At 37.4% G+C, this 18535-nt stretch overlaps 1 protein-coding gene across 4 annotated transcripts in view; it reads left to right on the top strand.

The window, feature by feature from the left end:
• PIK3C2A (phosphatidylinositol-4-phosphate 3-kinase catalytic subunit type 2 alpha) overlaps positions 1–18535 on the top strand; it is a 195430-nt gene that overhangs the window by 93927 nt on the left and 82968 nt on the right. For 3 of the 4 annotated variants that reach the window (XR_014837239.1, XM_021083275.2, XM_085011828.1), the window contains one exon: positions 9373–10508. The exons of the other annotated variant lie outside the window; for it this stretch is intronic. Coding sequence is in view for 2 of the 3 variants with exons in the window: in XM_021083275.2 (XP_020938934.2) it covers positions 9438–10508 (1071 nt within the window). In the remaining variant the exon portion in view is untranslated. The remainder of the gene's footprint in view (positions 1–9372; positions 10509–18535) is intronic. 4 annotated transcript variants of the gene reach the window in all.

The raw sequence follows: 18535 nt of genomic DNA on the forward strand, positions 1-18535 counted from the left end.
TGTCCTCTTAGTGTCTAATTTATTTCTGCTCTGATTGTTAGGATTTCTTTCCTTCTACTTACTTTGGGTTTTGTTTATTTTTTCTCTAGTTGTTTTAGGTGTAAAGTTAGGTTGTTTATTTGAGATTTTTCTTGTTTCCTGAGGTAAGTTTGTATTGCTGTAAAATTCCCTCTTTGAACTGTTTTTGCTGCATACCATAGTTTTTAAATCATGATGTTTTTGTTGTCATTTGTCTCTAGGTATTTTGTCTCTCCTCTTTGATATCTTCAGTACCCATTGGTTGTTTAGTAACATATTGTTTAGCCCCCACATGTTTGTGGGTTTTTTTGCAGGTTTTTCCTTGTAATTGGTTTCTATCTTATAGGGTTGTGGTCAGAAAAGATGCTTGATGTGATTTCAGTTTTCTTAAATTTACCAAGGCTTGATTTGTGGACCAAGATGTGATCTGTCCTGGAGAATACTCCATGTGCACTTGTGAAGAAAGTATATTCTGCTATTTTCAGATGGAATGTTTTATAAATATCAATTAAGTCCATTTGGTCTAATGTGTCATTTAGGTCCTGTGTTTCCTTGTTGGTTTTCTGTCTGGATGATCTGTCCATTGCTGTAAGTGGGGTGTTAACATCCCCCGCTAACATTGTGTTACTGTCGATTTCTCCTTTCAAGGCAGTTAGCAGGTGGTTTATATATTGAGGTACTCCTATGTTGGGTGCATATATATTTACAATTGTTATATCTTTTTTTTTTTTTCCTTTTTTGTCTTTTTGGGGCCACACCTGTGGCATATGGAGTTTCCCAGGGTAGGGGTCCAATCGGAGCTGTAGCCATCAGCCTATGCCAGAGCCACAGCAATGTGGGATCCGAGCTGCATCTGCAACCTACACCTCAGCTTACTGCAATGCTGGATCCTTCACCCACTGAGCAAGGCCAGGGATCAAACCCACGTTCTCATGGATGCTAGTCAGGTTCATTAACCGCTGAGCTATGATGAGAACTCCTATTATATCTTCTTTTGAATTGATCCTTTGATCATTATGTAATTTCCTTCTCTGGCTCTTGTAATATTCTTTATTTTGAAATCCATTTTGTCTGATATGAGTATTGTTATTGAAGCTTTCTTTTGATTTCCTTTTGCATGGAATATTTTCTTCCATCCTCTCATTTTCAGTTTGTATGGGTCCTTAGATCTGAAGTGGGTCACAACGCTGGATCCTTAACCCACTGAGCAAGGTTTGTTTTACATCTCTGTTGCCCTATCCCCAGCTTTCAGTGTGCTACATATGCATTTAATGAAGACTCATGGGATGAGTGGATGACTGAGTACAGACTAGTTCCATGTCTGGGGCTCCTTATAATTCATAATGCAATACTTTAGATAATATTTTGGATGTATTAGATTAAATAAACTTTATTATTTAAATTAATTTCACTTGTTTCTTTCTATTAATGTAGCTATTAAAACATTTCCCATATGTGACTTGCATTCTATTTCTGTTGAACAGTGCTGCCCTAACCTAATCTCCTCCAACACTTGGACATTCTTCCATTTTGTCTTTTTGAAAGATTTGTGTAATGCCAAATACTAAAATACTTAATTTTTTTTCCTTTGGCCACATGAGTTTTTCCCCCTCCAAAAATCAGTTGAGATAGGAGAATATTCTTCTCTAATGGAGTTTGTTTTTCAGCACAGATGAAGCCCCTCTCTCCTATTTTTAGTTTTCTGTTGCCATCTCTCTGCCTCCTAGTTGTTTTTTTTTTTTTTTTTTTTTACTGTTTTAGGGCTGTACCCACAGCATATGGAGGTTCCCAGGCTAGGGGTCTAGTTGGAGCTACAGCTGCTTGCCACAGCCACAGCAACACCAGATCCGAGTTGCATCTGCAGCCTATACCACTGCTCAAGGCAATGCTGGATCTTTAACCCACTGAGCGAGGCCAGGGGTTCCTCGTCAGATTTGTTCCTAGTCAGATTTGTTTCCACTACACTACAACGGGAACTCCATCTGCCTCCTAGTTTTCAAGATAATTTTTCTCCCACCACTTGTTTCTTCACTGTGATTTTTCAGTGTTAGCTGAGTTATTAATAAATGAATTCTTTTAGTCTTTTTTTTGTTTCAGAATTTAGTTTCTCTGTGGTATGGTGTCTTAAATTCTCTAGTCATTGATGCGTTCATTCAATAGCTATAGTAAAAGTTTGAGAGTAGAATATAAGTAAAATAAAAATTCATGCCTTCAATGAAATGATAAATTTGCTAGTCTCATCTGGTAATAATAAGTTAACTGGTAAATTGGTGTGTTATAGCTAAATAGTAGTATTAACTAAATGATAGAATTAAAAGGATCAAAATTTATTAATGCAGAAAGACATAACCGTAGGTTTGAGGAAGAAAGTTAATATTTATAAAGGAAGAGATAAGTCTAAAGACATATTCCAGTGGTTTGAGGACATTTTGGTGCAAGAACAATTTGACCTGGTATAATAAACAAGTCATTAAACTTCCAAAAAAATAAAAAATAAAAAACTTATTCCACATAACTGTTAACATAAAAATATATTGTAGTGGATTAGCACTGCCTGGATTTGAGTCTTGATTTCACCGCTTGCTAGCTGCTGTGAGCTTGGCGGATTATATAACTTGTCTGCTTAAGTTTCTTCATTTGTATGCTAGGGATAGTAATAGCTACTTAATAGAATTTATGAAGGAGTTCCCAGGTGGCTCAGAGGGCTAAGATCAGGCTGCTGTAGCACAGATTCAGTCCCTAGACCCAGCATTTCTTCATGGCGCAAGTGAGGCTCAGGGAAAAAAAAGAGGGATTCCTTTTGTGGCTCAGTGATAATGAACCCGACTAGTATCCTTGAGGATGCAGGTTTGATTTCTGGCTTTGCTCAGTGGGTTAGGGATCTGGCATTGTCATAAGCTGTGGTATAGGCTGAAAACGCAGCTTGAATCTGGCATTGCTATGGCTGTGGTGTAGGCTGGCAGCTGCAGCTCTGATCCCACCCCTAGCCTGGGAACTTTCATATGCCGCAAGTGCAGCCCTAAAAAGACAAAAAAAAAAAAAGAAAAAAAAAGAATTGATGAAGATTGAATTAGTTAATATGTTGCTTAAGGCAGTGTTTGGCTTATAGTATCTATGTATCCCTACGCACCATTCTATGTATAGATAGAGATAAATATAGATATTTTCTACAATTTTAATGAACATTTAACTGCATTCGTCATAATTTTATTTTTGATAGTGGCATAATATTTAATCCATAGAGGTACTATAATTTATCTTCAAGAGTCATTTCCACATTAAAGGAGAATACTTGTTGAACTCAAATAATTGTTTCTCCTTTTTTTTTTTTTTTTTTTTTTTTTTGTCTTTTTGTCTTTTGTTGTTGTTGTTGTTGCTATTTCTTGGGCCGCTCCCGTGGCATATGGAGGTTCCCAGGCTAGGGGTTGAATCGGAGCTGTGGCCACCAGCCTACACCAGAGCCACAGCAACGCAGGATCTGAGCCGCGTCTGCAACCTACACCACAGCTCACGGCAACGCCGGATCGTTAACCCACTGAGCAAGGGCAGGGACCGAACCCGCAACCTCATGGTTCCCAGTCGGATTCGTTAACCACTGCGCCACGACGGGAACTCCTTTTTTTTTTTTTTTTTTTTTTTTTTTTTGTTGTTGTTGTTGTTGTTGTTGTGTTTCTCCATTTTTTAAAGTATCTTAAATTTTAAGATCAGAAAACATTTATATGGATAGCAGGACTGACTCGTTTTTTTTTTTTTTTTTTTTTTTCCGAGATTTAAATTTAAATTGTAAATGAATTTACAGCAGCCAAGAGCTTTTAAATTAATTCTTTTGGGTCTGTAAATGGTGTCCAAAAGTTTAACTGAATAGTTTAATTGCCCTCTTTTGAAGAATGTTAAAGTCACAACGGCCTTATGATCCACACTGAGTTACTTTATGTTGGGAAAATTTTGGCAGGTGGTATACAGTCATCATTTAAAGACAAGTTATATTGTCTTTCCCAGCTTGGATTAGGGGAACATTAGCATCGAAGTTTTCATTCTGAATTAGCATGTTGGAAATTATTTCCTGCTAAATGTTTGTCATCAACTGAAGTTTTATTTTAAAAAATTAATGGAGCATGTCAGTGCAGCAGCCTTAGAAAAATAGCTGAAGCACAGGGTTACTTTTGGACAAACTTTAAGTCCTTTATTAGCATTTGATGACACATGCTTAATCTTTTGGAAAACTAAAATATGGTAATTTTGCTGCTAACAGACAGCTATTACTGACTACTTAGAGTTGAATTTACTTTAGCATATATTACTTTGGGATGGATCTGGGGATAGAACAAGCAAATGAATTAATGGGATGAAAAAAACATCTTTTTCACTGTGAAAAGATATTTTAAACTTAATTTTATACCTTTGTCAGTAAATGAAAGGTAACATTAATTTTAAATATTTGGAATGTGTTTTTTTTGTTTTGGGGGGTGGTTTTTGAGGAATGCATTCTTCATTGAATTAACTGTGTCTCAAACGCACTTAAAAATCTAGATTCTCCTTTTGAGAACAAATTCTTTTTTTTTTTTTTTTTTTTTTTTTTTTTTGTCTTTTTGCTATTTCTTGGGCCGCTCCCGCGGCATATGGAGGTTCCCAGGCTAGGGGTCCAATCGGAGCTGCAGCCACCGGCCTACGCCAGAGCCACAGCAACGCAGGATCCGAGCCGAGACTGCAACCTACACCACAGCTCATGGCAACGCCGGATCGTTAACCCACTGAGCAAGGGCAGGGACCGAACCCGCAACCTCATGGTTCCTAGTCGAATTCGTGAACCACTGCGCCACGACGGGAACTCCCTGAGAACAAATTGTATCCTTAGCAGATAGGGTAGCCAGAGGAATACTTAAACAACATTGGTATTATGCTTGTGGAAGATGAATTATAGTTCATTATTTTTATCTCTTTTGAAAATGTTTTGTTTTAATCCATCTGATTTTGTGAAAAATAGGCAATGTGTTGAGTTGTTCAATAACAGGTAGTTAAACTTGACTCATTTCTCCCATTTTATATCCATACTGGCTGAAACCCTTCCTCTATGACTCTCAAGTAGCCTTCATTTCCTCCTGTTAAAATACATGTTCATTGAATTAAGTTCCATATTTATTAAGGAATGTGGTTTTAAATGTTGTGGAGAAGAAAAAAATGAACAGGTGGGCCTCTGTATTTAAGAAGCTTATTCTGGAGTTCCCACTACAGTGCAGCGGGTTAATAATCCAGCTTGACTCTGTGGAGATGCTGGTTCAATTCCTAGCCCTGTGGAGTGGGTTAAGGATTCCACATTGCCACAGCTGTGGCAGAGGTTGCAGATATAGCTCGGATTCGATCCCTGGCCCAGGAACTTCCCTATGCCACAGGTGTAGCCAAAAAGAAAAAAATTAAAAAGTAGAATTTATCTCATTTCCTTTATCTTAGCTCTGCTTTCTTCTGGCTTGGATACATTCTCAGGCAGTGTGTATCCTGTTGTTGTGGCAAGTTATGGCAAAGATGGCTAAAACAGTGCCAGGCTTACATAATAACATCTTAGCAACCTCAGTGATAAGCTTCCTTTCCAAATAGTTCAGAAATTCTAGAGTCAATTCTGATTGACCAGACTTGAATCTTCTGGAGTAGGGATAGGATGAGGGAGAGGAGTAAGGATGGTCCAGCCCAATTCAAAGTAAGTGGAACAAAAGGGAGATAAGTAATTTACAAAAAGGTAGTTGTAGATTCTGCTACCAGAAGGAAGCATGATGGGCAAGCAAAAACAGCATACAAAAGTAAAGATAGAAATTTTGATTTGAGCTAAAAAGATGAAATCTGATCAGAGCTGCTTAAGAAAAGCTTGCTTGAATTGGGCCCTAAAGGAGAAGTAGAATTTTTCTAAGGCAGTGTGTAAAGAAAGGACTTTCTAGGTCACTCATTTGAGAAGTTTGGCAGTGAAAGGAGAAAATTAAAATGAAAGCTGCTGGAGTCCACAGGCACATGTTAAGATTTTTTTCCCTCAGTGTGGAGAAAACTTGAGCATTTTTATGGCAGAGGAGCAGAAATAAGCAAAGGAGAAATTAGTAATGCAAAGGAGGCAGTCCTTGATAAAGAAGGGGAATTCAGTGGCATTAAGAATATAGGTGAGGAGTTCCCATCGTTGTGCAGTGGAAATGAATCCAACTAAGAACCGTGAGGTTGTGGGTTCAATTCCTGGCCTTGCTCAGTGGGTTAAGGATCCGGTGTTGCTGTGAGCTGTGGTGTAGGTTGCAAACACGTCTTGGATCCCATGTTGCTGTGGCTGTGGTATAGGCCAGCAGCTGTAGCTCAGATTTTACTCCTAACCTGGGCACCTCCATATGCTGTGGGCACCGCCCTAAAAAGCAGAAACACACACACGCACACACACACACATATATATCTATATATGCATGTATGTGAAGGGAGCATCCTTAGGAAAAGGGAACAGTTCATTCTCTGAGGACATGTGAAAGAAGGTAGTAGTGGTGACTGCAGAAGTTAAATTTGCTGGGTAGCTTCTGTTTTGTTTCTTAAAGGTAAAAAAAAAAAAGGAGGGGTTATCAGTTATCTATTACTTTGTAACAAACCATTTCAAAATGAATTATGGGTTAGCAGTTTGACTTGAATTTAGGCTGGGTTGTTTCTTCTGCTGGTCTTGCCTTGGGTCATTCACATAGCTGTTGTCATCTCTGCTGTGAGTGGTTGGTCTAAGATGGTGGCTGCACTCACAAGTTGCTTGATTGATGCTGGCTCTCTGTTGCCTTTGTGTTCTCTCAGTCTCTGTGAGCCATCACATGGCGGAGGCTGCACTCAGGGAAGAAAGAGCTGAAACAGGCTCTTGTGATAGTCGTAGAACTCCCACAATATTACTACTTTCACATTCTGTTGGTCAAAGCAAGTCACAAGGCCAGCTCAGATCAAGTAGAAAAATAGAGATCTTTAGGGGAGGAGCAATGGAGTTGCATTGCAAAGATGGGTGTATACTGGAATGGGAGGAATTTGTGCCCATCCTCCTCCACCCAAAATTTTGTTGTAAAGGTTTTTGAGGTCATGTTGAAAGAATTTCAAAGTGAATACCCACATGCCTACCACCTAGATTCTACTATTAATATTTTCTTATACCTGCTTCATCATATATTTATCCATATATCATCCCTCTATCAATTTATCTTATTTTTTTGATGTTTCAAAATAAATTGTAGATACTAGTACTTTCCTCTGTAAATAATTCATGCATGTTTTTCAAGAGCCATATAACATTGTATGTAAATATTTTTATAAAATATTCACATACAATGAAGTATACAAACTTAAGTGTACATCATGTCTAGTTTTACAGCCTGCCAGAGGGGGGATAATTTGGAATGGCTTTTCAGTTAAGTGCCTCAGAAATTCAACTATAGTTGTATGAAAGAATTGCAAAAGATGTGAATACCTTTCTTCATGTCCTCCTTAATAATTTTTTTTATTTAGCATTACTTCAACACTTAGAGTTTTCATTTGTATTTAATTTCACTTTGGATGTTTCCTTATCTCCTTTCATTAAGCGTTTATTGAGCACATACTGTAGATAAACACTATGCTAGAAAAAGCATGTAAACAGGAGCTCTCTTCTTATAAGTATTCAAACTAGGTGTATCTCATACCAAATTAGATTAATAATAGATGCCACTTATTTATTTGTTTTTTAGGGCCACACTGGCCGAACGTGAAAGTTCCCAGGCTAGTTCTAATCGGAACTACAGCTGCTGGCCTCCACCACAGCCACAGCAATGCCAGATCTGAGCCGCATCTGCAACCTAACACCATAGCTCACAGAAACGCCAGATCCTCTAGCAAAGCCAGGGATCAAACCTGCAATCCTCATGGATACTAGTTGGGTTTGTTACCACTGAGCCACAATGGGAACTCCTAGATGCCACTTATTTAATGCTTATGCTAAAGGCCAATGGTAAACACTTTTAGTTGCATTGTTTCACTTAATTCTTTGTAATAAAGTGAGGAAACTAAGGCATGTGGAAAAGTTTTCACTTGCCCAAGATTTTACAGCTTCGTAAATATAGGTGATGGGACTCCAAACCCACATTTAACCCCTGTAACCTATTGATTAGAATCAGGAAATGTGCCCTCTGTTACATGGTGGATTACTAACCCTTTAACTGGTCATTTTGCTTCATAGGGTTGTCTTGATCTGAATTGTTTCTTTTTATTTTTTTCATTTTTGGCCATTCAGTTGCACATGGAATTCCCAAGCCAGGAATCAGATACTCATTTTGCTTCATAGGGTAATCTTGATCTAAACTAAGTATTTTATTTTCTTCATTTTTGGCTGCCCTGTGACGTATGGAGTTCCTGACCCAGGGATCAGATTCAAGCCACAGTTGCAACCTTTGGCAGTTGTGGCAACACCAGATCCTTTAACTCACTGTGCTGGGCTGCGGATTGAACCTGCATCCTGGTGCTGCAGAGATGCTGTCAATCCCATTGCGCCACAGCAGGAACTCCTAAGTGTTTATTTTAAATGGAAGAGCATAAATGTTTATTAACTGATCTATAAGGAAGTTTATTAAACTGTCTTCTGGTTTATGAATAGATATTTTAGCAATTTGAAAAGGAGAGGTTTTAGTATTATAACTATTGAGTTAACTGCAGATAATCAGCATAAAAATGTGACCAAAACTATGTGACAAATTCAGCTGTGATTTAACCTTTGAGTGGAGTACTACAGCTTCTTATAGCCTTAACACTTGTCTTATTATTCTAATCTATGTTACAGTATACTTTTAAAAAATTTCTAGAGTAATAATTAGTTTTTCATGATATTTTGATAAAATAATAGTTACTTGATATTGTTTATTAGGTATTGAATACTTTTATTGCTAATTGGCTTTTGAGTAATTTAACTAGTAGCAAAAGATTGAAACCATTTTGACCTGCTATTTGCATAACAGTAAACCCTGTCTGAACTCTTGAAAATATGTGACTAACACTTAAGCCATTTCATGCCGAGAATTCTGCCAGAAGTGCCACTAGTTAATGGCAACCATTGTGACAGCTGAAGTGAAAGCTTCTTGAGTTCCTTTACTGTGTTAGCTTTTCTGTTAGGTCAGGGAATGGGGTAAAGTCATGTTTGTCTAAACATCTCTCTTAAGCCAACAATGTATAAGACATTTTAAAAGTGTTCCTTAACCCAGATTTCTTCCAACTGTTTATTTTATTTAATAGTGTATTTGTAAGTGGCATTAAATTATAAATCATATGTAGTAGGTTGCAAAAAAAACCCCCACAAATTTATGTTTTAGAAATCTAATAGTGTTATGTTTATTTTACATATAGGTCTTACTATTTTGGAAGCTACAAGAAAAAAATAGATTGGGGTAACTTTTGGTCTTTAAGCGGACATGGCTCAGATATCCAGCAACAATGGATTTAAGCAATGTTCATCTTCACATCTGGAACCAACAAGAACAAAAGATGTGGACAAAGAAGAAGCATTACAGATGGAAGCAGAGGCTTTAGCAAAACTGCAAAAGGATAGACGGGTGACTGATAATCAGAGAGGATTTGAGTTGTCGAGCAGCATGAGAGAAAAAGCACAAGTTTATAACAAACAGGATTATGATCTCATGATGTTTCCTGAATCAGATACCCAAAAAAGAGCATTAGATATTGATGTAGAAAAGCTCACCCAAGCTGAACTTGAGAAACTATTGCTAGATGATGATTTTGAGACTAAGAAAACACCTGTCTTGCCAGTTACTCCTTTTCTGAGCCCTTCGTTTTCAGCACAGCTCTGTCGTAGACCTATTCAGAGAGGACAGTGGCCACCTGGATTATCTGGGCCTTCCAGTTATACTTTACCTTCTATTTATCAGTCAACTTGCAGTAGTAAACAGACCGCATTCCAAAATGGCTTCAATCCAAGAATGCCTACTTTTCCATCCACAGAACCTATATATTTAAGTCTTCCAGGACAGTCTCCATATTTTTCATATCCTTTGACACCTGCCACACCCTTTTATCCACAAGGAAGCTTACCTATCTATCGTCCAGTTGTCAGCCCTGACATGGCAAAGCTGTTTGACAAAATAGCTAGTACATCAGAATTTTTAAAAAATGGAAAAGCAAGGACTGACTTGGAGATAACAAATTCAAAAGCTACAAGCAGCAATCTACAGGTATCTCCAAAATCTAAAGATATCAGTAAATTTGACTGGTTAGACTTGGATCCTCTAAGTAAGCCTAAGGTGGACAATGTGGAGGTATTGGATCACGAAGAAGAGAAAAATATACCACGTTTGCTAGCAGACGATCCTTGGGATGCTGTTCTTCTTGAAGAGAGATCACCAGCAAGTTGTCACCTTGAAAGAAAGGTGAATGGAAAATCCCTTTCTGGGGCAACAGTAACAAGAAGCCAGTCTTTAAATATTCGAACAACTCAGCTTACAAAAGTCCAGGGCCAAATATCTCAGGTATAGTCTTTTCTTACTAACTTCTTAAATATCAGTATTTGTATACATAATTTGTTAGGTAAGTTTTTTTTTTGTTTTTTTTTTTTAAATGGCCACTCCTGAGGCATATGGAAGTTCTCAGGCTAGGAGTAGAATTGGAGCCACAGCTACAGGCCTATACCACAGCCCTGGCAACACCAGATCTGAGCCGCATCTGTGCCTTACGCTGCAGCTTGTGGCAGCACTGGATCCTTAACCCACTGATCAAGGCCAGGGATTGAACCCACATTCTCACGGAAGCTATTTCGGGTTCTTAACCTGCTGAGCCACAATGGGAACTCCCAAGATAAATATTTTTCATTATGAATCTTGTTTTCTTTAGTCTTAAGTGTGCTGTGAATCTTAAATTGTGTGCTGAAGGATTAAATGTGTTTATGCCAATTGAAAAATTGCTTGCTGTTGATATTATCTTTTCTAGGATTGTGAATTTTAAGAACCTATGATCAAGGTTCTTACTGTCACTGATAAGCATTTAAGATAATTTTTATCTGTCTTTCCATGTCTTTACATTATATATGATTCTACTCTTCCTATCTTCTTTATTTTTCAGAGTAAACAAGGAATTTTGGTTTTTAACCTCAGTGTAGAAATTGTTGTGTATATTGTTTTGTTGTTTTTTTAACTATGAATGAATAACTGAATAGAAGAGAGGGAGGGAGGGAAGGACAGAGGAGGGAAGGAGAGGTAGAAGGAATGGAGGGAGGAAGGAAGGAAAACCCCAGAGAAATGAGAGAAAAGCCATTTATAGGACTCTCTAAATACCTACATTGTTAAAAATGAAGAATAGAACTATAGTCTGTAGGTATAGTTGCTAAGTTCATTTAGTTGTACTCTCTGGAAAAATTAGGTAAGGGTGCCTGGGACAAGATGTCTTCTCTCAGAAGAGAGGCAGCAAGGTTTCAGCTTTTCCTTTCCATGTATAGTATACTGCTGAAGATTTGTAATTTGCTCTTATAATATCTGTGGATACTAGGAATGCTTAAGCCTTATTCTCACCTTAATGTGAATTGTATCATTCAGCTAATTAGATCATCACCTAGTTACTTTTTAGGCACTGAGAATCAACTAGAATTTAAGGGAAGGAGAAGCAAATTTGGCATGATTTGAATGGATTTATTTTTTGTTTTTGTTCAGTTTTTCATTTTGATGAAGTCCAATTTATTGACCTTCTGTAGTTCATGTATCTTTCTTTTTTTTTATTACTCAGTGAATTTATCACATCTGTAGTTGTATAATGATCATCACAATCCAATTTCACAGGTTAAGAGAAAAGGGGGAGTTCCTGTCATGGCGCAGAGGAAACGAGTCCGACTAGGAACAATGAGCTTGCGGGTTCGATCCCTGGCCTCGCTCAGTGGGTCAAGGATCTGGCGTTGCCGTGACCTGTAGTGTAGGTCTCAGATGCAGCTCAGATCCCGTGTTGCTGTGGCTGTAGCATAGGCCAGCAGCTGTTGCTCCGATTGGACCCCTAGCCTGGGAACCTCCATATGCCGTAGGCGCACCCCTAAAAATAAGCAAAAAAGAAAAGAAAAGAAAAGGATGAGGATGTTTTTGGATAACATAATCAGAATATAGGAAAAATCTTAATTAACCAGTGCAGTGTTTTCTAAATGTATTTTGACTACAGTTCACACTAAGTAATACATGTTATTAAGTTCTCTTAAGCTTTTCAATACTGCTTACAGATTTAGTAACTTTTTCTTAACACTTTGATTTAAAAATCACAAGTTAAAAAAGTAAATTAAAAAAATAGAGGAGTTCCTATTGTGGCACAGCGGAAATGAATCTGACAAGTATCCATGAGAATGCAGGTTCAGTCCCTGGCCTTGCTTAGTGGGTTGGGGTCTGGTGTTGCCATGAGCTGTGGTGTAGGTCACAGACATGGCTCAGATCCCACGTTTCTGTGCCTATGGCATAGACTGGAGGCTACAGCTCCAATTCGCCCCCTAGCCTTGGAACTTCCATGTGCCCCGGTGCAGCCCTAAAAAGCCAAAAAAAAAACCAAACAAACAAAAACATGTTTCATGTTTTAAATTAGAATCATAATAATGTCAGATTATTTTCTTTAATATTCCATGTCCTCATGGCTTTTGTTTTTACAAAATAACAGTCATTTCCTAAAGTATTTGAAAGAAGAAGGGAAAACTTTAAGCCAAGAATAATCAAGAAGTTGGCAGGGGTGGAGGGGGCGGGTTATAGCTAGGAGTTGGAATTGCTGGTTATTCTATGTTTAGCTTTTTGAGGAACTTGCAAACTGTTTCCCATAGTAGCAGCACCATTTTACATTCCTTCCAGCAATGTATAAGTGTTCTAGTTTCTTCATATCCTTGCCAACACTTGTTATTTTTCATTTTTTTGGATTATAGCCATCCTGATGGTTGGGAAGGTTTGTGGTTTTGATTTGCATTTCCTTATGACTAGTGATGTTGAGAATCTTCATATGTTTATTGGCCATTTCTATATTTTCTTAATGAAATGTCCATTTAAATCATTTGATCCTCCCCATTTTTTTTTTTTTTTTTCTTTTTACAGCTGCACATGCGGAATTACAGAAGTTCTCAGGCTAGGGGTTAAATTGGAGCCAGAGCTGCCGGCCTACACCACAGCCATAGCAACACCAGATCTGAGCTGCGTCTGTGGCCTTCGCTGCAGCTTGCGGCAACACCAGATCCTTAATCACTGAACGAGGCCAGATATTGAACCCACATTCTCACCTGCACTATGTCAGGTTATTAACCTACTGACCCACAATGAGAACTCCCATTTGCCCATTAGAGAAAATTTGGTCGGGAATTCCCACTGTGGCACAACAGGATCACCAGCATCTCTGCAGCACCAGGATGCAGGTTTGCTACCCGACCTGGCACATCATGGGTTAAAGGGTCCAGTGTTGTAGCAGTTGCTCTGTAGGTTGCAATTTTGGCTTGTATCTAATCCCTGGGCTGGGAACTCCACATGCCATGGGGCGGCCAAAATATAAAAACATAAAAAATAAAAATAATAACAAATTTGGTTGCTTATAGAAGCTTTATTCATAATAAAAAGCTAAAAAATGAAGCAGCCCATTAGTTGGTTAGTCCATCAGCTGATGAATGGGTCAGCAAAAGCGGTATGTCCGTACAACAGAATAATAGTTACACACACGAGGGAATGAAGTCCTGATATATGCTACAACATGGATGAATCTTGAAAACATAAGAAGCCAGGCACACACAAAAAATGTATGATTTAATTTATATGATATGTCTGAAAAAGACAAATCCGTAGAGAAAGAAAACAGAGTAATGTTTTCTTGGGGGTTGGGGAAAGAGGGAATGGGGAGGAATGGGTACAGGGATTTTTTTGGAGGGTGATGAAAATGCTCTGGAACTAGAATATTTCAGAGTCCTTACGATGGTGGTGATGGTCATATAGCATTATGAAGGTTCGGAGAGCCAACAAATTGTACATTTTTAAATGGTTAAAATGGCAGATTTTGGAGTTATTATTGTGGCTCATTGAGATAAGAACCCAACATAGTGTCTGTGAGGATGTGGGTTCAATCCCTGACCTCCACCAATGGGTTAAGGATCCGGTGTTGCTGCAAGCTGTGGTGTAGGTCACAGATGTGGCCTGAATCTGGTGTTGCTGTGGCTGTGGCATAAGCCAGCAACTGCAGCTCCATTTCAGCTCCTAGCCTGAGAACTTCCATATGCTGCAGGTGCAGCTGTAAAAAGGAAAGAAAAAAATTGGCAGATTTTATGTTGTGTGACTTCTCTTTTTTTTTTTTTTTTTTTTTAAAGGAAGACACTGGTCTCCCTAATCCTCCCATTCTGCTCAGGCCAGGTTACTGCTAGATTCCCATTTGGGTCAGTGTTCTAATAAAAATCCCTCCCCAGCTGTGGGTCTCCTTTTTATAGATCTACCATAAGGGCATGGTGTTTGACACCATGCAGTCTGAACTAGGGATATTAGCTGTTTATAGGAGTTGTTTGGGAAGGGCGACTGCCTAGAACCTGGAGATCTCAGGAACTATGAAAAGTTGCCGTCTCTGCTCTCAGGGAAAAATAAGCCCCTGCTTCTATAGGGGGTTGAGTTTAGGTTCATCCCTCCCATTGGTAGAAGGCAGAGACCCCTGTATGCCGTCCAGAATAAGCATTTAAATCACTTTCAGATAATCCCACTCCTGCATTGTACCTTCGTATGTGTGCATTTATACCTCCGCAATATATGCATTGTAGCCACAATACATAGATTTTCTTGAATTTAACAAAATATTTGTAAATGACTTTGGTTTATTTCATTATCTTTATATCTCTAATTCTAACCTTCTCATCATTGGAAAGTCATTTATTTACTAAGAGAAATAGATTATTCCAGGTGAGCTCAGATTACCATTCCAGGTAAACTGTGGTTATCTTAAATACGTTGAAGTTTCCGGATTGACCAGAATTACTTACTATCCAGTGATCTGAGACTAGAATTTAGAACCTAAGAGCTCCATCCTTTTTACTTGTGCTATAAGGGTTCAAACTAAAGTCTTTTTTTAAATAATCGCTGAGACAGTAGAGAGTTTGTAAGAATCCTGTAAGATCAGAGCAATTCATACCAATTTCATTGTTGAGGAAACTGAAATGTAAAAAAGTTAAGGAATTATTAACTTTTTCATGTAATGTATTGCAATAGTTAAATGACTCATATTTTAGAGATGTTCTAGATAATAACCACAGTTATCTAGTTTGACCAACTTTATTTCATGGATGAAGAAACTCAGATCCAGAAAATGAGTTATCTCCAAATAATATTTTCTTCAGTTTCTTTGCAACTTAATAACCCTAGCATAGGTTGCCAATGCTTTTGTACAAAATACTGCTTCCTTTCCCTTTTTCTCTCTGTAGTTTAGGCTGGTCACTTCTGGTTCAACTCATGTTTTCTCCACCCTTTCCTTTGGTGGGGGCAGGGCTGTGATACACATTTATATCCCTTTCATTGTCTCTTGGTGTACATCTTTCCCTACTCATTTTTAATGTTTGTCACAGTACCATCTTGATATTTGGTGCTTTTAGAAATTATCTTGCAGGACTAATGAGGATAGGTAGTTTCCTAAAGATAGAAAAAAATTCCCCTAGCAAGATCTGGGAAATCAGATCATATGGGAGTTGCAAAGAATTACTAATTGCTCAGATTCTAGGAATTAACTAAGCTTCTGGGCCACATCAGTTTTAGCAGAAACATTCTCAGATTTTGATTAAAGAATAAGGAAAAGGATCAAAGAGTAAGCAAATTGGTCATGAGTCAAAGTCAGTAAGTAAAATAACATGGCTCATCAACTGATCAATCAGAGATGGGATCCAGATTGCTGCAGTATCTTTACTAAATTACATCAGTAGCTTTACTAAATGCCGCAGTGTCTGAATTGAGATGTTTTAGGCTCCTTAAAGAAGTCTTACTGCAGCATTACTGAGGAGGTACGTAATTATTGATCGTTTCATTATACTCTTCTCTGTTAAAACCCCAGGTAGTAATTATATTTGAGTACCATATTTTAAGAGGGTCTCATAGTAGACTGGAGTGCATCTTGAAAAGAGAAGACTGCAGTATTCAGGATCTAGAAACTGTGCTATTTCAGGAACTGGTGTAAAGTTTGGAGATATTTGGCCTGAAGAAAAGACTATTAATTGGAGATAAATTGCACTTTTAATCTGAGTTTCTTCATCTATGGTATAAAATTGGACTAGGTGATTTCTGAGATCCTTTCAGGAATAATATTTTAAAGTTTGGGAAGTTCCCGCTATGGCACAGTGGATTAATGATCCATTTTGTATCTGTGGAGGCTGCAGTTCGATCCCTGGCCCAGAGCAGTGGGTTAAGGATCCAGCATTTCTGCAGCTGTGGCATAGGTTGCAGCTCTTGCTTGGGTTTGATCCATGGTCCAGAAACTTCCATATGCTGCAGGGGAAAGCCAAAAAAGAAAGTTTAGAAAGTTGCCTTGTAAAAGAGGAAGTTGACGTTTTTTCTTTTAAAGTTTTATATTTTAGACTGATTCTCAAATCAGTTCAGGAAGTAGAATATTGGAAAATCATGGTATTATTATTAAAAAGATGAAATAGTGAGGTACAAAGTTTTTCAGTATTAAGTATGTTGCTTTGTGCTACATGAAGTAGCACTATGTGCTAAATTTTAATAGACAATTGGGAGTTCCCTGGTGGCTTAGCAGATGGGGGATCTGGGATCGACACTGCTGTGGCTGTGGTTACTGCTGTGGTGTGAGTTCAGTCCCTGGCCTGGGAACTTCTGCATACTTCAGGCATGGCAAAAGAAAAGAAAAAAGACACTACAGGTGCTAAAAGCTGAAATACCTTTTATAGAAAGCTTGAAATTAAGCAAATACCATTTTTAAAAAATATATTTCTCTGTAAATTGAGAAATTCAGTTTAGTAACTTAGTTTTAAAATTCACTGTCCAAAAAAGTAGAACAAGGACCAATGAGAAGAAAACTCAAGGAGGCTGGTATTATAGTTAAATATCAACCAATGACTTATAAATAGCCATTTGGTAATGGTTTCTTTCAGATGATCAGTGCATTCACGTAGTTTTTGTAGGTCTTAAATCAGAGATTTGGTGTGCAGTTGTTACAGATTTTAAAAAGGATTTTATTTTTATTAACACTAAGATTTCATCATTTTCTTTGTGTAGAAGATAAAGTTTGGTTTGATTTAGGCCAAAAGGGGGAGGTAAATAGAACACTAATAATAGGCCGATTTTGGAAGTCTGTGGCACTGAAAGGAAACTTAATTTTTCACACACCGTTCATCTCTGTTTAAAAGCTTTTTCCTGAGGTTCATATTTTTTTGTCGGGAAAGACTGCCATGCCTATTCTTTATAATTACTTTACACACTTAAGTATTTATTTCCTGTAAGAATTTTATGCTTTGTGGTAAAAACTCTGAAGGGTGTTTTTCTTCTCACTCAGCAGTCTTACTTCCTGTTTCCTTCTAATGTCTTTTGTTAGTAATGATCTAAGTATTTTAGTTCAGATTTTTGTTTCCAAAACCAGGAAAAGGCATAGTTCTTAAAAACTGTCTTCTGGGAATTTAAGTTTAAATCACACTTTTAGTTAATAGCTGTAAACGTAGCTACTTTGAGCAGATTTCAAAGATTTTAGTAATGAATCAAATTATTTTCATGGAATTTTTTTTTTGTGACGTTCTGTGGTTATTGACTTTAAAATTTGATTATATTAACATAAACATTTATATCTCCACTCAAATAATGTCTAATATTAATTATAAAGAAGAGATAGACTTGAATAAAACACAATTTCCATTGTCTAGCTGAATGTAGTACACTATTTGAATAGCTTACTGAAGACTATAAAATTTTTAAAATTCAAGTAAGGAAGTAACCAACTTTGTTCTGAATAGCAACTATATGTTTATATTTAATGCTGAAAATGCATTTATTGAAAAGCTGGTGTATCTAATTTCTGGTGTAAAGAAAGCTTTCCTATATTCTTATTACAGCTTTATAGAATATGTACTGATACATTTTTTGAATTATTTCAAACTTGTATCACTTTTCTTAAACCCTTAATTTACCCTAACTCTCTTTGATCTCACTAGCCTTTAAAAAATTGAGTTATAACTGACCTAAAACACTGTCAGTTCCAGATGCACAACATAATGTAATGATTCAGTATTTCTGTACCTTACAAAATGACCACTACAATAAATCTTGTTAGTATTTGTCACCAAAGTTATTACAATGTTATAGACAATATTCTCTATGCTGTACATTTCATCCCCACGACTCATTTATTTAGTAACTGGAGGTTTGTACCTCTTAATTTCCTTCAACTATTTTGCTCATATTCCCTGCCCCCACCCTCTATATATCAATGAGTCTGTCTGTTTGTTATATTTGTTCAGTTGTATTTTTTTTTTAGGTTCCACATGTAATAAGTGAAATCATATGGTATTTGTCCTTCTCTGTCTTACTTCACTTTGATT

The sequence above is a fragment of the Sus scrofa genome, chromosome 2 (assembly GCF_054392235.1).
Source record: "Sus scrofa isolate SSC_HxYL_T2T_F1_AM1 chromosome 2, Sscrofa_HxYL_maternal_Yorkshire_Landrace_v2.0, whole genome shotgun sequence".
Classification (NCBI taxonomy): Eukaryota; Metazoa; Chordata; class Mammalia; order Artiodactyla; family Suidae; genus Sus; species Sus scrofa.